General features: G+C 45.4%; 1 protein-coding gene across 1 annotated transcript in view; it reads left to right on the forward strand.

Annotated features, from left to right (window-relative positions):
- Window positions 1-22,479, forward strand: part of LOC137153298 (exocyst complex component 1-like) — a 51,042-nt gene that overhangs the window by 16,477 nt on the left and 12,086 nt on the right. The window contains exons 5-12 of the mRNA XM_067548475.1: window positions 903-1,130; window positions 2,119-2,251; window positions 3,883-3,992; window positions 6,020-6,169; window positions 8,051-8,144; window positions 20,757-20,884; window positions 21,709-21,819; window positions 22,098-22,171. Coding sequence (XP_067404576.1) covers window positions 903-1,130; window positions 2,119-2,251; window positions 3,883-3,992; window positions 6,020-6,169; window positions 8,051-8,144; window positions 20,757-20,884; window positions 21,709-21,819; window positions 22,098-22,171 — 1,028 coding nt within the window. The remainder of the gene's footprint in view (window positions 1-902; window positions 1,131-2,118; window positions 2,252-3,882; window positions 3,993-6,019; window positions 6,170-8,050; window positions 8,145-20,756; window positions 20,885-21,708; window positions 21,820-22,097; window positions 22,172-22,479) is intronic.

The following is a 22,479-nucleotide window of genomic DNA, read 5'->3' on the forward strand; positions in this document are numbered from 1 at the left end:
AGTGCATGTGATGGACATGCCAGAACTGGATATACAGAAGCAGAACATTTCCACTGCTCAAGAAAGAAGGTCTGGTCACTTCCTCTCTCAAGACCAGTGGAGCTTTCCACACCAGATCTGGCTATCCTAGCTGTGCTGGTGGGACAGCACATGACCCTTAGACCATGTGTCACAGTGAAATGGTTATGGGAGTGGACCCACTTTGTGGTATTTCATAGCCATGGATGGCACGGGCTCCATGAAATCTCACAGCACACAAATTGAGACACATAAACTGCCCTCTTGGATCCCTCCGGCAGCCCCATTGAAGACTTCAGAACTCCTCAGAGCAGGAAGGAATGTGGACACAGCAAAATGCAGTGGAGCTTGGCTTCCTGTCTGACTACGCAAAGCATGTGCTCCACTCAAACCCAGGATGTGACATTTCCTTGACATAATATCACTCAAAGGCCCTCGGAGGCTGCATTTGGTCCCTAGGGAAGGGTCTTGTCTTCCTGGCTTCATGTTCTCAGCTGGTGCTGTGGACATGTCTGACCCTCAGGACCTCGCAGGGCACACAGCAGAACCCTATGGCATGGCCTCCAGAACCCTCTGCTGCTATGGCACTAATCCAGAGGCATTTTATCGCAGTGCTGTATAAATAGGATACACTGACTTAATGTGTGTGACAATGTCTCTCTCTAGTGGTGGACCCCAGTAATTTTAACAGGCTGTTGCACATTGCCACTGAAGGAATTCTGCTTTGGCCCAAGTGGCAGAGGCCTTGTGGCTTTGTAACAAAAGTCCCTGTGTTTGATCCTAGCTAGTGGTCAAAGTGTCTGTGTGCATGTGAGCACGGTGCACTGTGTAAGCAAACCACAGCACCCATCTGTTCCAGAGCTCTCTGCTTCTCTTGTTCGCAGGCCAATCTCCAGGCCATCATCTCTTCCGAGAAGCAGGTGACACTGCTGATGGGCTCCATTGACGAGGCCCTGGCCGAGGTTGCCAAAGTGGAGGAGACCTTGCAGGTTTATGATGAGCTGCTGGGGAGTGTGAAGCAGCAGATGGATCACATCCAGCAGGGGAACTCCTTGCTGCACCGGATAGACACCAACCACGAAAAGCTGATGAGCGAGATTCTCTTCCTCACGGTAGGTGAAGTTGCAGAGGGACTGATGCACGGCCCATTGAAGTCAGGGGAAGGACTTCCACTGGGGCTAGGGAGCTTGAGCCAGAGCAGCGGAAGTCAGTCACGAGCTCCGTGGCTTAGGAGTGAGGGAGCAGGGCAGTTCTTTGAGGCCTCGATGCTAAGTTGATGGGCACAGTATCCAGATGCAGCAGAGGTGATATGACTGGAAGCAGTGGGTCTCACGGGACACAGACAGCTGGATGTGTCATGCTGCGAGCTGACCAGGCCACAGAAAGGAGCACAGAGTGGCCCATGTGTTTACAGAAAAGATCAGTGCTTTATTAGCAATGACACAGAGAGTTGGTACTACTCGTGGGCACAGCAACAGCCTCAGCATTAACTGTTTCATTGCGTTACAGCACAGCTACTATCAACAAGGGTCAGAGTTGTTCTGGGGGAAGGGATGAAATGTTTGATCATGTTTGCCTGAAATTCTTCTTAGCACCTCACCAGCCAATCAGCTTCCAGGATTGTGCTGCCTCTCCTGTCATGAAGTACATCAGTCATATGGGAACAAGAACACAGGCATGAGGTTTCTGCACTACTGCTGAGGCATCAATCTGCTGCTCAGATAGGTGCCCCTGGCTGCATGGGCTCTAACCGTCCTCTTTGACTTGTACTCTTCTGTGGGCGGGGACTGTGTGTTATGTGTTTGTACAGCCCCCAGCACCTTGGAGCCCTACTCTGTGATTGGGACCCCTAGGCTCTCCCATGATCCCGTTTGGGAGCTCTGCTGTTTTTATGGCGCTGACCATTATTTGCGAAGGGGACGTGGCAGCACGATGCATTTGGCTAAGAACACAGCCTGGCAGTTTACTGTAGCACTATGCCAATGCCCATCCTTCATATGTGCGCACAGGGGATAGGACACCGAGCACAGATACTGGTGATGGGAGGAGAGTAGGGAGGCAGCATGTGTTAAATCACTTCTCTTGGATTTTTTTTTTTAGAGTTACCTGGACCTTAGTGAGAAGCACCGTGAGGTGCTGAGCCGGGGTGACCTCTCTAGCCCCAGCAAAGTGAAGGCCTGCATTGCGGCAGCAGATGCTCTCTCCAGCTGCATGAACATTCAGATACAGCCCGGTGAGTGTGAGTAGAAGCTAACCGCTACCTTTTGTGCCTGACCAGCACCACTGGCTTACAGTCACTTGAGCTGCTCACACAGCACAGCACTATGTTGTCCAATCTTTGCATAGACTCACTGAGTCACGGGGCTGTGAGGTCCTCCTCAGAACCATGGCCTTCTGGATTTCCAAAGACTGCCCCAAACCCTTCACCAGCAGCCCTGTGGGCTGGCTGAGGCAAAGCAGCAAAACAGAAGGAAGCCTTGAGTTCTAGTACTCAACTGGAGCAAAATCCTGGAAGGAATGAGAAACCTGAGAGCCCAGACATTGTTCAAATTACTTCATCTTCTTGGGCCTCAGCCTTCTGAGACATAAAACTGGCTACAGCGCAGGAACTTCCTGCATTTGGCCTGACCTTTCCCCACCCCCAGGCTTCAACTGACTGGTCTTGTCTCCTCCAGTCCCATCTGAAACGCCATATACTCACACAGCACTACTTCACGTTGTTTTCTGACGTGAGTGATGTGTTCCCTGCTTTCCTGCTTAAAGTGACATTTACCAGGAACACAAACCAGTGTTAGGCTGAACACAGACCCTAAACATTTTCTCTCCGCACCAAATTTCATCTCCCCCCATCCTCAGGGAGCTCTGCTGTCAATCATTTACTCGGGCTGACAATCCGCAGCATTCTGCTCCAGAGTGGCCCTGACTTGCTAGCTTGGGCTATTGGTCTCTTCAGTGGCACAGAACTGAGACCCATAGAGAGCTGAATCTGGGGGTACATGTTAAGAACATAAGTACGGCCATACTGGGTCAAACCCATGGTCCATCTAGCCCAGTGTCCTATCTTCCGACAGTGGCCGGCTGTTAGCTGGGTAGCTGCTTGTAAGGGGTAATGCTCTTCTGGGAGACATACTGGTGGTGACCCTACTAAGACCTTCAGGATCATCCTCAGACAGACCTAACAAGCCCACTCTGGTGTTGCCTGTCATCCTGGACTTCTTGTTTTGCCAGCCAGGGAAGAGGCTGGGATAGCAAAGCAGTGAAGAAAGGAATCACAAGAAATCCTCCAGGTCATAGACTTAGTCAGCCCACTCTCTGTCTATAGATGGGGTAAGGGAAGCATTGCTAGAGCAAGCTCAAGTTAAGCTTTGGCTCCCTTTTCCCAAGATACAGTGGAACAGACATAGCCAAGAGCCACCTAGACACTGGTTGCTTATCTGTTCTTAGCTTGTTTTTAGCACAGACCAGAGGGGCAGCCCAGTTGTACTTATATGAGTGTTGGGGAATTATTTTCTCCTTTAGAATAATACACCATGGGTCTGATTTCAAAACCCTGTGGGTGCAGTGACATGCTTAATTTGTGCATGAAAGGGCAGGGATTGCATCATACAGAAGTTGGATATTTTCACATGAAACCGGACAGCTAGAGATGTACTTTGCATGCATATTTTTTAAACTCCAGTGCTGTGCTTGTTATTTTAGTGCTGCAATGAATATTTCACTCCTTTTGGGTTTGAACTAGATTATTTCTTCAAAATTGCACGTCTCTGAGACCTGTCATATTTGTCACTTTGAGGACTGATGTGTCTCTTTGGACACAATGCTGCATGTGCAATCTCTCATGACATCAGCCTTCTCCTCTCCAAGGTTACCGGAAGCTGCAGGCCATAGCAGAACAGTTGATCATGTTTGAAACACTGAAGCAGAACTTTGAAAACAGTTTCATTGGCCATATTACAAGCATCTTTGAACTGCAGGTAGGTTAACACCAAGATTGTCGTGGCTTGTGCTAGACACCGAAAGGAATTAATATTTTGGCAACACAATGTTGGAGATACAGTAAGTGCTACCTTAAAAACTGGCATGGAAAGGGTTAAAAGACATCCCCGCCTTCCCCAGCCTGTCTTTAAACACACCTACACAAATCTACTTTGGATTGACTCCTTCACAGAGGGGTGGTGTTGCACATATTTGCCGATGGGGAGAACTGCCCTCCCCATGCCACTGTCTTTTGCCACAGTCATTTAAAAAAGGCTTACACTTGAAAGACACTTTTTTTTACATATAAAGTAGTGATTTTTTTTTCTGCTTTCCTATTTATATTAGAAATGTAGGTCCTGTTTCACTTGTAGGACTGTATGTTTACTGGAAACTAATGAAATGGTAACCTCACAAGAGGGAAGAGACTGAAAATTGCAGCAACTGAGACTAAAGAAGGGATATTAATCAGATTGCTGATAACTTCATTTTTGTTCACAACCATTTCACTTCAAAGCCTAATGAATGCACCTTCATTTGAAGTGTGAGACTCCTGATATTGCTAAATTAAAAAATAAGCAGAAATCTCCTTTTTTTTGGCAGAGAATGATGGGAGAGGGAAATAACACCTTTCTTGCTTTCTTTATATATGAAGGGGGAAAAAAGGCACAAACCCAACTTCCTTTGAAGTCACCTTTAAACATCTACATTAGTTTTGAAGGGGATATACTTGTTTGGGAATGGACACAGCAGAGTTTTGTAAAGGAGAAAGGGTCAGTTCCAGGAGAGCATGGACGTTCAGTTCAGGGCTTTTCCAGCTGGAGTTGTACTCAAACTCCATTCCAAAGAGCACAGAACTCTGGTTCACATTTCCACCTTCTCATGCCCATTGGAAGACTAAAGTAGTCCTTGCTGCTTCGTTAGTGAATATTGTTTGTCTGGAACAGTCATGGGTCCTGATTCTGATCTCACACAGCCTGTGATCATGTTGTTGCCAATGGGGTTACTCATGCTATGCCTGCTTTCAGATGAGAACCCGTCAGGCCCAGGGCTGGCTATTATTGCCTGCAGGGAGTGGATTCTAAGTATGCTACTGTGCTGTTGGAAATAGCTGTGTTAAGTATGGCTCACTGCTAAATGGCTCCTACCTTGTTTTCTAGATTCTGAGTGTGACTAATCACACACACAATGCAACGATATTCACGGGGAGTAAATACAAATGGTTATTTTACTGACTGACATCTTGGTTTGCCAGTGTCCTGTGTTTATTCTCCCATTCATTTTAAACTTCCATTTGGAAATGGTGAAGGCTAGAGGTTGTAATCGTTCCTCAACCTCCCCTCCCCCAACATGTCTCCCCAGCAGCCTGGAGTGACTGTCTTGCAGTAGCCTGCACTATGCTATCCTGGGCCGGCAAGCAGGCCCCCCATCCAGATCCTTGCACCTGCATGGATCTGATTGCATAATCTGGGTCTTCATAAGCAGACGTTGAATTTAAGATTAACAGAGTTTGCTGCCTCTTCCTCTGAGATCCAGCATCCCAAATGGGGCCTGTCCATTTAGTTCCCACAGCAGATTGACTAGACAGTCCCAGTTTATCACTTGGTTCAGCCCTGTTCCCCATACAGCTGGATGCAATGCAGGTCACATCTGCACTGCAGACTTCTGCCAGCATAGCTACATTGGTCAGGGGTCTGAAATGAGGTGTTCCTTTTTACCAGTATAGCTTATTTGGCTGAGGGATGGTGGTGATGGAATCAGCTATACTGGTAATAGTCTAGCTTTGTATCCACACTAGGACCACGTTGTTGGCATAACGTACCTGTGTAGCTCAACTGGAAAGCAGTTAGTGTAAACACATGGCCATCGTGGTTTTTAGCATTGCTCTTCCAAGTTGCTCATGGCTTCTCAAGCTTTTTCAGAACTGGAGCTGCCCAAGCAACCCAGCAGAGATTAATCTGCAAAGTGCTGCAATGATTTTCAAATGATTTTACTGAGCTAGGTTTTGCTCTTGCTGTTGTTTCAGGGAAATGGTCACGTTCCTGCTCGAATGCAGCAGGCTAGCAAGCTCATTTCACCCACCCATGGGCCCTACCATGATGAGCTGCTACCTTATACACCACTTATGGCCTGGCTGAAGAATACCAACCCAATCTTGTTCCATGATCTCCCAAAGGTACAGCCTTACATCTGAAATATCCAGTGCAACAGAGGTCATGTTAGGTTCACAATAAATAATCCTACATTATTCCACTTAAGTGGGACATTTTTAATTGGGGTGGACACTTTGACTGCCTGACTGTTATCTCAATTTAGCTAATGATAGGGATTGGTAATGACTATTTAATAAAGACAGTATTTATAAGCATTTAATGGGCATGCATTTGGCAGTGTCAAGAAGTGGTGTTACACATATGTGACATTCTCAGCTGTGGTCTTTTAATATAGAAATGTCCATATAGAGATGAAATAACTATGAAAATATCCTTTTTATTCAGAACAATAGTTTATTTTAAGTCTTTTAGACTTTGTTTTAAAGTAAGGACCTGTTTTCTGAATGAGGACACTACTAAACAATAGTCATTGTCGTTTGAATTTCCCCCACTGAGCTCAGAGTCCGATTATGCTAGGCTAGTGCCTAATTTGTAATACAGAGGTGCTGGGGCTCAAACACATTTTTTACATGAATAAATGATGCAGCAAGCCCAGAGATGCCAGGGCTATGACCTGCCAAGCCTAGAGGTGCTGGGGCTCAGCCCTAGCAAGCCCTGGCACAAGTTAAGCACTGTGGTAGGCTATGGGCATGTTTATAACAACAGAAAATGTCTGCTTAGAGGAGCTTACAGTCTAAGTAGACAAGACAGGCAAAGGCAGCATTATCCCCATTTTACAGTGATTTACCCCAGTTTGCATAGGCATCTGTGTTAGAGCCAGGGACTGAACCCAGATCGGAGTCCCAGCCCTGCTTCATAACCACACTCAAAATTGGATAAAAGAATGCCCGATGAGGTTTGATCCTTGAGAGTATCAAACATGTAATGGGCCCCTCAGTATTCAATAAGGGCCAGTACCCTAGCTTTACATCCGATCAGAAAGGCAGCACTGCCTCATACCAATACTTAATTGCAGAGACTAAGGGAACAGTATCAACTGCTGAATCACCAACACTGCTCCCAGAAGCCCCTGGCTTCCTTTAGAGCAGCGATACTCAGACTGAGGCTGGGGAGCTGCAAGTGGCTCTTTAATGCGTCTCCTGTGGCTCTTTGCAGCACATGATATTAAAACACTGTGTGATTTAATTACTAACCAATCTAAGTTATTAACCAGTCAGGATGCTTTTACTAGGTTTTGAACCTGTTGTAGAATACTTGGTCAGTCATTTTTGCTGTGAGAACTAGAGCGAGCGAGAGAGAAAGAAAATGAAACAATGAATTCACACTGCTGTGGCTCTTTTGAGTAATGTTGATCGCTAATTTGGCTCCTGAACCCCTGAGGTCTGAGTATCACTGCTTTAGTGGTTTCCCATCAAAGTACTGACCAACTCCCAGCCTGCTTAGCTCGTGAAAGCCCCCCATGTGCAGTTTGAAGACAGATAGCCCTTCCAAGAGAAATGTGCTCCTTACGGGGAGACTTTCCTGCTTGCCTAAGACAAGGGTTGGGAAGGATGCTTGAAGCTGTTTTCATGTTTGGGGTAGAACTCACACTCCTGGAAAGAAACACCCAAGCCTATGCTCTTGTCTACGGCCCAGCATGGTCGCTGTGGCATAGAGTGGGTGCCCGAGTCTTCGCAGTGCAACGCATACAGCATGACATTAGAATGGGCGTCAATGCTGAGGATCTGGGTTCTTCCTTTACCAGGTTTTTGCCATCAGTTCCATAGCTCTCCCAGAGGCCTGATCCAAAGCCCATTGAGGTCAACAGGGATGTTTCCGTATCCAGGCTTTGTATCAGGCCTAAAGTGAGGGGCAAGTTGGAGAAACTGCTAGGACAGCTTGGTGTTTGAGATGGGGAGCTGTCCAGAGACACTGGCATTTCCACTCATTCCTTCTCCTTCCAGGTCTATGCTTGGAATCTTAGCAGACTCTACGAGAGGGAAATCAAAGCCTTTTTCGAGCTGGCCAGAACGTTGCTGCTGGGAAGAACAAAGGACAGTAAGTGATTCAGTGAGCATGTTCTCTGTGCTGCGAGACAGTGATTGATTTGTTAGTGGGGTACAAGAAGGAGTTGTATCCCCTTCCCCAAATTATCCATTCCTTGGATGGGTTTTCCTCTCATCTGTGGGCCAAGTCCTCTGCCAATGCAAAATGGCAAAGCTCCATTGCCTCTAAGAGAGCTATGCTGATTTACACCAGGTGGGCTTTATGGGACTAGTTGCTACGTGTTTTATTCAGTACTGTTTATTTGCTTCTGAGCTTTGAGGGTTTTATGGCTTCCCCTCAAGGAACTCACCAGTAAATCTCCACTGTAGGAAGCTGAGCAAATGTGCTGAGGCATAGGCATTTCTGCAGATATTAGAGAACCAGAGGGCCTTGTCTGCACTAACATACAAACAGTGCGGGCCAGAACCATTCTTAGGTACTGGGTTTTCCCTGAGGTATGCTAATACAGAGCTCTCCCCTACAAACAGAAACACATGCGTAACTACTTTGGGAACCATGCATTGGCTTTGATACAGGGCCTATCAAATACTACTACTTCCATGAGGCACAGGAGAGCCCAGGCAGATGCAGAGATGAATATCAAAATTACCCAAAAACAAAGTGTTTCAGTTAGATATTTCCCAAAATAGGGGGGGGGGGGGGAAAAATCAAAGTCCACATTTTCCCCACAGAAAATTTCAGTTTTTCCACTGAAAAAACATTATGATGGAAAATTCCCAGCTAGCTCTCCTTTAAGAGGACTGTTCCCATGACAGAAGTTATGCATGTGCTACATATTTATAGCATCAGGTTTCCCTAGCCAGACCATGTTATAAACTGCCTTGCATGCCATGTTCTAGACTGGATAGAGTTCTTAGAGCCAAAGCATGAGGAGGAGGTTCGGGCGAATCAAAGACTGTTGTGTCATGAATTGCTCACTGCAATGGGAGGAAGTTGTTTGCACAGTGCTTCATATTGGTCTGATGGTTTCAGTGACTGCTAAACCTTTATGTTGTTTCCCATTGTTGCCAGTGGCATGGATAGTAAGTAGTAATTTGCTATGGTGGAGCTAAAGTTGAATGAAAGGCACTTTCCATGGTTGTCAGACCCGCTGGTCTACTTATATTTTACAACTTGCATTGAGGCATCAGGAAACACATTGCTCCCACAGCACAGGACCATGGATCTATGGTCTGGGGGTGGAGGGGAGGAATAATTCAGGACCAGTGAGCAGCCAGGGTCTAATGATCCAAGCAGAGGGCTGAATCCTGAACCCCATTCTAGGTCCTTTGCACTGTTCCCACAAAGATGGGCCAAAAAGCAGCCCCTCTGCGGCTGGCAAAGAGCCCATGTGACATTTCCCATCCTGCAGCCCTTGGTGTAAAGGGTATTCCCCTGGGGGGAAAATGGCCTGGTTGGAATGCACTGCATTCCAGCAATCCTTCCAGGCCATAGCCAGCTGTGCTAGGAACGCTCTAAACTACACCAGGACCTGAACCGGCTCTAACATCAGCTCACCGCAAATAGTTTCCAATTCTTCAGCTGTTTGTAGGGTCCTCTCCAATAGCATCACTGCTACCGGCAGTGGCTGGGTGCTAGTCTTCCCAGTCATAATTTCCTCTCTGTGCTGTGGATCTGCAATGGAGGCGGTAGGGGCCAAGCAGTGAGTGTCACTGTTTATGGAAGAGCTCGCTACCACACATGTGAATCAGTGCTTCCTCCTTGATTTTCTCCATCTCGAGGATGTTTCCTGTAAAATACTCCACCTGTTTCCATTTGCTCCTAATTGGTCAGTGTTGTATTTCTCTGGATAGGATCATTAGCATAGTCATGCTCTGCTGTGGCCATCACTGCCCAGATATAAAGGGATAGAACAGTGACTAAAAATGACATTGGAACTACCAACACAAGGGCCCTGCTAGTGCAATTCCCACTGGATCTGCCAGCTGGGCGTCACCCTACCCACGTATACCTTTGCTGCTCTTTTGCAGTGTGAGCTCTCCACCCCCTGCTCCGGTGGGTGGGCAAATATTTCATCGTCCCTTCTGAATGCAGGTGTGCCCCTGCTGGCCTCCTGCACATGCTTTCATCTCTCTACATCCTTGAGTCCTGAGTCACATCAGGGTTTTGGTTTTCCTCCCTGAAGCATCACTTCCACCTAACTCACACTTCCCTTCGGCAGTCACTGTCTCCTTTCCATATGTCCATTCCCTTTACACAGCGTCCATTTGGCACTGGACTCATCTGGAAAGACTTGGCAGAACTCCAGTTTTCTTGACTTTGTTAGATCATTCTCTGCCACAAGTCCCAGCTGCAGGCAGACACTCTCTACCCTGTCTTCCAAATCTGTATCCATGGCCTCTTCCGTCTACAGAACGTAACTGCCTGAATCTGTGCCAGATCTTTCTTAAACTGCAGGAATCTTTCCAAGGATTTTCCAGCAGCATATGGCTTCAGTTATTTCACCTGACATGGCTGCATCAGATCCCCAAAGCTGAACAAACTCTTCCCGTTTCATGCTCAGCTAAATAACTCTTTTGATCCCAAAGGCCTTCGTGAAGTGATTATGAAAAACTTGTGTGTGCATGAAAAATACAGACAAGGTGGCTCACCCATGCAGCCTGTCTCAGAGCCTCCCCTCCTACTCCCAGGGTAAAGAGCAGTCGTGTTGGAGGGCAATCTCCTCCCTGACTTTCATTTGTTTCCCTCCTTGTGGTTGGCTCACAAGCTCTTCAGTGGCTCTCCTTCTCCTCCCACTGGAATACAGAGTACAGCTCCCAGCACAATTCACCATTTACTTGTCTCCAGGCATGAGAACCTCACCCTGCTCCAATCCCAGAGCAGCGTATGGCACACCAAAAGCCCTGTCGCTGGCAGAGGATGGATTACGGCACAGGCACAGTGGAAGACAGCCATAAGGCTGCTTTGTGGTGGGACTCGAGAGAGAGTCCTAGGAGAGGGTATGCCAAGGGTGCAGATTCATCACACAGAGGAGATTCTGGGCAGCTCTGTGAACCATAGAGCACCCTTGGAGAGTTGCTGTAACTTAGGCCTGTAGGGCTGGCTAAATTATTCCAGGAGCTTCTGCAGCTGCTCGAGGAACCCAGGATTAACAAAGACCAAAAGGTGGTTTAAAGCCACTTTGGCCCCCTGTCCGCCTGGGCTGCGCCTCTTCAAGGAGCAGCACAGCATCTCACCCCAGCTCCCCATATTGTCTTAGCTTCCCCACTCTGACTTAACATACAAGATGAGTACAGAATCCATCAGGTGATTGAGCAAGGCTTGAAGCTATTTCATGTGATCACCTACACTGGAAGGGGAAGATGAGATTATATAGTTACTTGCTGAACTCAATTTTCCATATAGCAGTTTCAATTCATTTTCAGGGGTTACTTCAGTACAGCTTGTTAGGCCTGAAGAATAATTTCTTTAGCAATCTGACTAGAAGTAATGTTGTTAGAGCACAGCCATGCTGAATATATCAAGCTGAAAAGTACTGCAGAAATATCTAAGATACACCCAGATCCTGTGATGGGACTCCATGCAGACATAAAGGGTCATACAGTCAGGGATCTTTCTATAGAATTGGGTCCATGGAATCATAAATTGTAGCCTTGTAAATATACATGTATAGAGGTGATTTGCAAAACAACTAAGTATGTTTTGTGAAATATTTAGAATATTTTGATGAAAACATTAAAAAATTGTAAATGTTTATTTTGTTATGATGAGGAAGACATCCCCCTTTCCCTTATTTTTATTGCTTCCTTTTTCCCCCCACCCTTCTGGAAAAATGAGGGAAAGTAAAAATGGAAGCAGAAGTCCTTCACTCTCCTCCCCCATTCTTTCCGTTTTAATTCCCGCATCACTTTTGGAAATGAAGGCATAAGAAGAGAGAGTGGGATTTCTCTCACACTTTCAAAATGAAATTTGCTCAAGTGTTGTCTCCAAATATTGTTGGAAAGTGAAAATAAATTTAATGACTGGAGGATTTTTCCTGGGAAAAGTGTCATTGCCATTGAAAGCCCATTTTTCAATGGAAAAAAAAACTGTTAAAAATTTCAACCTAGTCAATTTACATGGAACAGTGGGGGGAAGTGGGTGAGAAGGGATGATGCTTCCCACTGGTACCCAGAATTGAGAGACACCTCACCACTACGTGCTGTTAGCACAAAGGTATGTTTGTGCCTGAACCCTGAAACCACCAGCCTCTGGCAGCACAAGCACTGCCTTCCAGGGCCTCGCAGGCCTTGCTCTCTCTGTATAGGTTAGCAGCAGGAACACAGCAACTCCCAAATACTCTCAGTGTTCCTTGCACCATCTAGCACCTTAATCATTGAACATTCACAGACGTACCAGGCCGACTAGTCCCAAAAGAACAGTATCCGCCAGCTTATAAGATTCCACTCAGAACCAGAACTTTGCTTGACACGACAGCACTTTCATGTATTTATGGTGAAAAGAAGAATAATTTATCATCCCAGTAATAGAAAGTAAGTATACTGAAATGTAATTGAAATGAAATGAAATGTAAAAATTATAAAACACACTTTCCAGAGACTAAACTTAACTACCAGGTTAACCTCCTGTCTAAAGAAGTTTTATCTCATCCAGCATTCTCGTTAGCATTTTTTCAACCACGACTAGTTGAGACCCAACTTTCATGGCTGCAAAGTGCTGTCCTTTTTCTTCCTCAGTGAAGGGGGCCAGGGTGTCGTCTTCACCTTCTAGAAATACTTCCAGAGTTCTTTAAAAAAAAAAAAAAAAACATTTAACTTTGTATGTAAATGGGCATTCACTGAGTTAACTTACAATGCTTAAATTTACTTCTCTAACAGAGAGAGAAACATTTCTTGCTTCCTGTCTCCAGGAATTGGTCTAAGAGGCACATCACCTTTTGGTGACCTGCTTTTAAATGATATGCTTAAGAACAATTTTCTGGAACAGATATGTACCTCCTTAAACAGTACCTGCACATACTTTTCACAGTGATATTGATGACTAGTGAGACACCAGCTTTCAATTGAGACCTCACATGACACTCTTTGGTGAGCCAGAAAGCACATACCAGAATCAGGAGATTCCTGTAACCCATCTGCACTCCCTTGTCAGTTGACATTAAGAGGTTCTTGGGTCACAGGGAGTGAGTGAGCCAAACAGTGAACAGATCAACCTGCCCATCCATATTCAGAGATATCTAATGAGAAACAGGGTATAAAATAATGAATGGTATAGAGACAATCAGACATTCCGACTCCAGTCACACCTTCTCTCATAATACAAGAGCAAGGTGACATTCAATACAATTGAAATACGACACATTTAGAAATCATAACAGGAAATCCATTTCATACAATATGCAGTTATCTGTGGAACTCATTGTCTCAAGGCATTACGGAGGCCAAGAAGTAAGCAGGATTCAAGAAAGGCTTTGCTACTTATCTGCAATATCTGTAGTTATACTAGGAATGATAAAATTCATAAGAGATTGTATCGGGGCTGCCCCTTCCTGGGGTGCCCTCCTACGGCAAGCCACATCATGACCAGTGTGTCTGCCTCAGTTTCCCCTTCATTCACCCACTGAAAGGAATATAGTCACTCAGTGTCCAATTTAAAGACTCACCTCTAGGCATAATTTATTTATGGACAGTAATCTGCAGAACCCTCATGATAAAACCATTCTCCCCACCCCCTCCAAAATACAACATGTACAGTCACAGCAGGTTTCCATGCCCTCCTCCAGGGGCACCATTTCCATATCACCCACCCAAGAGTCAGTCTCCACTCTGTTCCCAGGTCTTTCACCATTAGTCAAGGGCCCCATTCTCCAGGCCATCCACCTGAGGGTTACCCAAGTTGCTTCTTTCCTGTGTCTCTGCTCCCAAAGCCCAGGCCAGGTCTCCTATAAGAGAGCTCCCCACCATGTTCCACTCCCCAAGCCGCCCTGCCTGTGAGACCTCCCCCTGCTCAGGGAACATTCCTTTAGAGTCAGGCCCCTTGTTTCTGGGCTCAGCTTCCCCCAGCCCTCCACTCAGGCCCCACTGCAAGGAAACTACCTGTCCTCTTCCCTCTTACAGGGGCTACTGACAGGAATATAAGGAACTCCCCCCTCACACCATGGGCACATGCTTGAGTAATTGTCCACCATGAAGGTTTCACACTTTCTTCTGCAGTATCTGGTACAGACCAGTATCAGAGATAAACTGTTGGATTAGCTATCCTGTTGGTTTGATCTGGTGTGATAATTCTCATGTTCCTTAGGGTTAACATTGCTGCGAGCTTGATATCTGGAAGGCACTTGTAGCTGGTAGCGAGCTACAAAATTTATTGACACAAGACTGGGATTACTGCAGATCAATAGAGCCAAGGGTGAAGTATACAAGTCTCTCTGAACTGGAACCACAATCAAAATAATATAGCATCACACATATTTGGTTTCTGCTGCATTGGGGCTGGATCAAAGGCTTTATCCAATCTCCATCCACCTGCTTTAGGAATGGGTTGGGCAAACATAAACCCAGATACAAAATAGAATCTGTATAGTCCATACACCTCTAACCTCCCAATTGGGCTGTTGCAGAATGCAATGCCCACTTTCTGGTCTTTCCAAAGGTGCTGCGCCTGATGCAAGGGGAATAACTGGTGGTGTGTGCTTCCTTTTGCCCCAATCTCTATATGCCTGGTGAGAGAGACTGTAATAATATGCCATAGTAAATAACAGATATAGAAGCACACAGCAACCAGCACCACCATCAATAGGCAATTTCCCCTCTGGCTGATATCCATTCATTTCCTACATGGAACCATATTTCCAAGAATCTATCATCCTTCACAGAGGATGAATCCAACCCATAGTTTTCTCTAATTAGATGGCTGCTTAGAGCCTTTCACATGAGCTCTGAGGCCTCCTGCATTTGATGGTGAAGGGAAGAATGTCAGTGGCTGTTATCCCAAGGCAGTCAGCAAAGTTGCTGTGGCTTCTAATGCCATCTCCCTTTTACAATTCCACAGGCTGTGTCTGAGTCAGCCACAGGTATGCTGTGGTCATCCAAATGCCTGGAGTTACTGTACATCCAAACTGACCTGTGCCACATTTGAAACCTTAATTTGCATTCCAGTAGTGTTATACTTATGAAAATAAACAGCAGGATCTTATTTAGGGGATAAGGCAATATGCCGCATTTATTATGAATACAAAAAATATCCTAAAAAGCAATTGCCTAAACACACACACACACACACACACACAGTTCTGCAGGAGGGATATAATTACTAGCCTCTGTGTTGCTCGAGCTGAATCATTGGCCACGTGACTTAGACACGAGGATGAAGCTGGGCTGTGTCGGTCATGACACGATGCTTTTTGGGGTTTGCAGAACGAGCCCAAAGTCCTGGTTTTTTCACCCCATTGTTATAGTTATTTATTTTTATTTAGGTTTATGGAGTTTGCTATGTTAGATAGTCTCTTTGTTTGATGTAATTGTTAATTACATTTGATATTATAAGTGTGACAGGTTTTTGTTTTTGTTTTGTGTGTTAATTTTTTTATATTCTAGGGTTATTTTGAATTTTGGCCATCTGGTTTGTAAGAGCTTTTCAAACAAAGCATTTTTTTTTTTTTTTTGGCCTTTGGACACTGAGAGCCATTACCTGGGCTATTGCCTTGTTATTGGTTTATTTTTTGCAGACTCAGACTGCATTTATTTTTTAATTCTACTAACTTAAAATATAATTGTTTTCAAAAAAAGTTAATTTATTTTATTTAATTAATAGAATTAAATTAGTACTTAATATTACAATAAAATTTTTATACTTACAACATTATTATTAATACAACTTTAATTTTACTAAAATAAATTTTATCTACTCTTATATTGCCCTATGATTTACACATTAACTACTTTTCTGATAGGCATTGGGCACTTCACTTGTAAATTACAACAATTAAGGTTCAGGATGTTTCCAAACATTCATACAGGGATCTTGACAAACGGCCCCAATGTGTCAAATGTTAAACCACAGAATGTGTAGGCAGGATGTTTCTACTCGTGTTTTAGCAGTCAGTTATTACTGTGGAGCCTGAGATGGCATAAACAAACAGTCAATGTATCCAGAACACCTTATAAGGCATATTTCTGTCCTTTTTTAGAGTGAATATTAACCCTTGTATCTCGAATACATGGCCCAGGCCTACAGTAGCACTCAGAGATCCCTCAAGTAAAATCAGGGCCCCATTGTGCTAGAGTTATAAATTCACATAACAAGGGATGGTTCTTGCCCTAAATAAACAAGGCAGACAAAGGGTATCACATAAGGGTGGACTCACCACTAGCATATGCCCTCATGGGTGGGCTGTCCTCACCTAGCACCCCCAGAGAGCACTGCTGAAGCCCTGTGGGGGAGAGTCTGCCTTGTCCCATGTCTCAGCCCTCTGGTCAGGTCACTTATAGCCTCACCTCTTCCAGGGTATCAACATCCCAAGTCAACAGTGTCCAACACAAAGCTAGTAGCCCTCCTCCCATGCTGGGCTCCTTTTCAATCCCACACTTCTAGGAACCTGTCACCCTGAAAGGCTTCTCCCCACTCCACCATGGGCTTAAGCTTTCAGTCCCTCTGGGTTCTGGCCAGCTCCCAGTTCCTCTCTGGGAACACTGATCCACAGCACTGCTTCACCTGGAGTCTTGCCCTTCTTTGAGGGCCCCAAAGACTAGCTCCCTCCTGTAGCTTCCCTCTGGTACCCTTTCCCAACAGGGGGGAATCCTCAGCCCCATCTCTCCTGCATTTCTTCTCTTCACCAAGAGCCTCAATTCCAGTCTGCCTGCAAGGCCATCTACCTGTGGGTTGGCTTTCAGGCCCGCTCCAGAAATCACCTTCACCCCTGCTGCTGCCTTACATCAAGGCCCATCCCAGCGTGTAAACTTCCTCCTGAAGATGGCGGTTAGCAACTGAGTGCACTCAGTCTTTTGTGTAAACCCTCTCACCCTCACTCTTTCTGTTGGGTCCATCTTTACCCAAGGCCACCTGATCCCCAGCAATTAGGATCACCTGGGAGGTAGCTGATCTTCAAAGCAGGGCTAAGTCTGGCTCCTCTAAGAGGGCCAGCCAGCCCATGTCAGGCATGGATTTCTCCCCATACAGATGAACAGGGGCAGCATCTCTGACAGAGGGGGAAACTGAACTCTGATCTCCTAAGCACATGTGCTGTAACAAGGAGAAACAGAATAAAAGCTAGCTCTGTAGCTGCTAAAACAAAAGCATGAAACGTAGGCTAAAATAGATGGATTATAGTTTTGCAGTTTTTTTTCAGTCTATCAAGTAGAAACCCAGTTGAAAGCATTTAACTAATTTATCCTTTTGGTGCTTAGCTCTTTTGAAAAATTTGGCCGCAGTTGTGACTTTTCCAAGGTCATCCTGAATGCCCGTGGCAGATCTGGGAATAGAAGCCCAGGTCCTGGTGCACTTTTAGCCATGCCCCTTGCCCCAGGCAGCCATTAATCACCCCTCTGTCAAGAAGCCAGACCACACAGCTCCCTCTGTATTGTTTATGCAAGAGCATTCCACCAATGTCACCCATAAGGTGAAGAGGGGATATTCTGGTCAGATCCAATTTATCTTGCAGCAGCAGCTTGCATAATCCAGTGTAACCTTTCTAAAGCTGTTCTGTGCCTCACTGAGAAGGAGATAGATTTATCAGCTGGGATTCTGCAAACAGCCAGTCCAGGAGAGCTGGGACCCTGCTTTGGCTCACCTGAGTCACATTTGTCTAAACTAAGTCATTAAAAGAGAGAGAAAACATGCCTCTCAGTTACTCTGATGCACAGCCACAGCCTTTCCTGAGGGAACTTTGCCCATTTGCTCTTACAAAGAGGAAGTCCTGCTAAGAAGCGATGACCATTCTGGCAGAGAGCCATTGGAATTAGCAATGGGGACAACAAACAGCACAAGGCGAGGTGTATCAGATAATGTGGTCAGATTCAGTTTCCTGAAGAAAAGCAAACATGCTTATTTAAATAAAAGGATTAGGAAAACCAGTACAGAAAGCAAAGGGGCTGACATTTCCATTCAGCGAGGTAACTGATGGGTTCCAAGCAAGTGATTTTAATGTTGTGGGGTAATAGAAAGCGAAGCATTGCAGCTATTAAAAATGGAGAGACACATTGGGTGGGGAGTTAGCTTCATTATTTAAGAAGCCCTTTATGAAAATAGACATTATAAATAATAAGGGATGGCATCGGTTCTGAATTACAGCAGGGCTGTGTGATCCTAACTGGGTTTGTAAGTTACTTCAATGATTTCCCTTTTGCGGCACACTGATCTTTTTTCAATGGCTGTATACATTTAATAAAAAGCTAGTAATTAAAATAATGACAGGAAACAGCGTTTCTGTGAAACCAATTGTGGTTTCAGCAGACATCTTTGATGCCTTTGTACCTGGTATTCGGCTGCAGAAAATCATTCATGGGGGTGTAGTTCATCTAGAGGCAAGATGACCTCATTGGTAAGACAGTGGCCAGGGGATCTGAGTTCTGATTCAGTTCCGCCAGAGACCTTCGTTGTAAGCTTGGGCAAGTCTATAGGCTGAAAGTGGCAGTGGAGTGGGGTGCCTCTGTCTTTAGAAGCCCAGTGGCACACCAGTTGTCCTTGGAATGACTGCTGTAGTGCAACCGGTGTTGTTCAGTCTCTCCTACCTGCATGCTCACCACATGGTTTATATTCCTGAGCTCCTGTCTGCACTAGGGACATGTAAAAACACCTGCTCTCACTGGTTAAATGACAGTGAGAAGTGGCAGCCCATCCACTGCAGGGCTCTCAATATCGCTGGAATTGAACTCATGTTAATGATGGGGGGAATTTTTAGGAAAAAAGGCCAACTTGGACTCCAAGTCTTTGCCCATTGTGTCCATCTGCTTCTGAAGAAGCACAGCTCCTGCCCCACCCTCTGCTGCTCAGATTTACCTAGGATATCCTGGAAACACTGGAGGAGCAACAAGGAAGAAAAAAGTTAGGGGAGCCAGGTCTCATCCAAGCTCACATTCCCAGCTTATTCCTTACAGAGCACAGAAATGACTGCCAAATATCTACATCTCTACATCACTAACCTGTACTTGGCTCAGAAACTCAGGAATATACTGCTTCCAACAGTGACTATCGATAATGGATACTAAAGGAGAAGTCACCCAACCTTGTCCCTAAACCAAGTCAGAAGAATTCTGATGAAATGAGGTTTTTTGCTGGAATTCAGCGAAATTGATCTGTTTTGCAGAGAGGGCTTGAATTGGGTGAAGTTCTGATTAAACCCAGGCAGTATTCCATTGGAAACCTGCTTCCTGCAAGTCTGACTCCTGGGCATCCCAACTCATGGGTTAATGGCAAGCCCGGAAGCCCTGAGAGCCCCAACTCTAAGGCTTATGGCTTCTTGGTAGCATGGGATCTCAGGGTTTCCAGGGTCTGCGGTTCTGGGGCAGCCCCCAGGAAGACTGTGCCAGAACCCGGGCCTCATTCCCTTTCACACAGAATTATGAAATGTTTGATTTTTTGTTCCAGATGGGAACAAAACCAGATTTTTAAATATTGACATCCTCTGCCACACAGACTTATTGTTCTCTGCTCATTCCTGGTGTAGCTAGCCATTTGTGCAATGCTGTTATATCAGTGGCTTTACATGGAGTGATCTGACACCGAGAAACTGGAAAGACCAGGGAGATGTGACAGAACCCCTCCTCAACAGGGATTAACACACAAAGGCACCCATTTTTTGTCAGATGATCCTCTTTGCTGAAGGGAAACAGAGACTCCAACTGGAGATCCCTTCGGTAAAAGCAGATTGCACTCTGCAGAGGTGTCATCCCCCAGTTTTCTGTGCACTGCATTTTCCATTAAAAAAAAGTTTTTATAGAAAGTTTTCAACCAGTTTTACTAATTTATACCAACTGGGGGATCCTTATCATCCAGGATTTCTCATTCCCTGATTTTCCTACATCAGTACTACTACTGAGGAGCAAGGAGACAAGCGGCAGTGGAAGGAAGACAGTAGAAGAATGGGGGAGAAAGAAAAGAGAAGGGGGGGATAACAGGAGACAGAGAGAGAAATGAGACCACAATAGCATGTCCATCAGAGTCTGTGTCTCGTGTCAATCGGGCAGTAAGGGCTGGTTTCCATAAAGCCAACTGGGCCATATGTAAGTCACAGGTGTAACAGGGAAGGGCTAACTCACCTGACCCTAATGTCAGAAAACAAATTAGGTCTTGGAAAGCTGAGAGCTAGCTTCTGATCATAGGGGAAACTATTGTGCAGAAAAGGAGGGATATCCCTTCTTCAACTTTTTACTCCCCTTTCAAAGTTGCAGTAAGATTTATGAATTCTCAGTCCTGGTCCACCCTGACAATTTGAATGTGGCTGTCTCACTGCCTACAGTACTCTGATTCAACTCAACTAATACCCAGACCCTCCCATCATTTACGCCTGGTTGGCTGAATGAGTGGATGGAAAGCTATGGGTGATCATCTCTATGGTTGACATGCTGATCATCCCATGGCTACCGTGTCAGAGCATGGAGAGGGAGAGAAGCAAAGAGAGATACAGGTAAATACAAAAGCCTGCAGAAGTTGTTATGTCTGTTCCAGGTTTGCAAGAAGGTTTAGACAAGCAGACAGGTATGATGGCCTGTGCAAGCAGACAGCACCCTCGTTTCTGTCTCACTGACAGCAGAGAAGGGGAAGAAGATGAACTGGACAGAGGAAATGTTGTCCAAGTAAGGAACTGAGAGTTAATAGAAGAAGATGGGGTTTGTGTTTTAGAAGGGTGGCTATGGAATATGCAGAAATCCAATAGAGGTTCCTTTTCCCCCATCTGTCAATGAATTAACAGAGCAGAGCTGTTCTCTAGTTGCAACAGGTGCAGATTACCTAAGCATATATGTCAGGGACTTGTCTCCTGGGGTTACACAGAGTCTATTCCAAGGGGACACAGAAATAGAACACAGGTGGGTTTTTTTGTTGTTGTTCTGGGTTTTTTAAATGAAGAAAGAGAATGAGGCAATTTACCAAAAATTTAGGAAAAAAATTTTTCAGTTTGACCCAAAACAATTTTTTGTAATTTTTCAGAATTGGCAGCCAACCAAACAAATCCGTTATTCACCCAGCTCTACTTGAGAAGTACAATTCCAGACAGATTTAAAATGGGGCAGGCACTCCCAGCTCTCCATCACAGAGACTGATGGAGAACTTTCTGCACTTTTAGCCTCCAAACCTGTGGTTTTTCCTGAATCTCCTCCTTTGACTATAGTAGGCCACCGTGTTATTTATTCCATGCTGCTGAGATCAAACTGGGTACCACATTGGCTGCGTTTACAGATCCAGCCGGGGTAAAATTTTCTCCAGATTAAAAGGTAGATCTGGGAATGCCGAAGCAAACTGGGATCCATGGGGTAACTGGCACAGCGATGCTCTAAATGCTTATGCTGTTTCCTGGCAGTACTGACCTTGTAGCTCTGAGGACAGGAGGAAAGACTGAGGCATGCTAGGTGGGAGGCAATATTGAACAATGTATGTAATGTGTCTGATTGTTTCTAAGTAGATGCTGGAGCAGGTTTTGAAGGAGCTGCAACCCCTGTGCATTGCGGAGCAGAGATTTATTGAGAAATTCTTTATGCTGAGCCAGGATGCTGCAGCCCAAGAGGTGCTGGGGGTAAGTCAGCTAAATGAGCCATTGATCCTACCATGACAGAGTTAACCCTTTGGGAGCAAGGAGCTGAAATTAACCTGATGCTTTGGCTTGAGCAAACTCTTATCTACCTTAGCATCTCTAGGATTATGTCCCTAAGTGTTGCAGATGGAGTTGTAGTGTTAGGTACTTATACTGCTGCTGAATTGACACCCAAAGCTGATCTTCTACCCTACAAGTGGGAGAATGGAAGTCTCTCAAGCTGAATTGTACTCTCACCTCCCCCCGATTCTTTCTTTCAGCAACCTGCCACAAGCAAGGGAGGAGAGGATGTAGCGTTTCCTGAGAAGTCTCATTGGCCCAGGACTAAGACCCAGTACGTGAGTGATACGTGATCAGTCACTGTGCCTGGAATCCCAGGAAACTTCTGACTGAGGAACTGGCTGAATGTGACAAGGGTTTTTTGTCTCACACCTGTGGTGATTTCATACCTCTCCACCCTTCATCAGACATTTCAGGGGACATACTCCAACAGCACGTGTTTGTGCAGTGCCTAGCAACATGGTCTCCTGCTCCATGATAAGTTTATGGAGTGGGTGGTATGAGATTGCCTACAATAGGATATGGCCTGTTTGCAACTGCTAGCAGCAAATATCTCCAACAGCTGGAAATGGAACACTAGAA

Source organism: Emydura macquarii, unplaced genomic scaffold (genome assembly GCF_026122565.2).
Source record: "Emydura macquarii macquarii isolate MOO-44397 ecotype Brisbane River unplaced genomic scaffold, CSIRO-AGI_Emac_v2 contig_1253, whole genome shotgun sequence".
Taxonomy (NCBI): domain Eukaryota; kingdom Metazoa; phylum Chordata; order Testudines; family Chelidae; genus Emydura; species Emydura macquarii.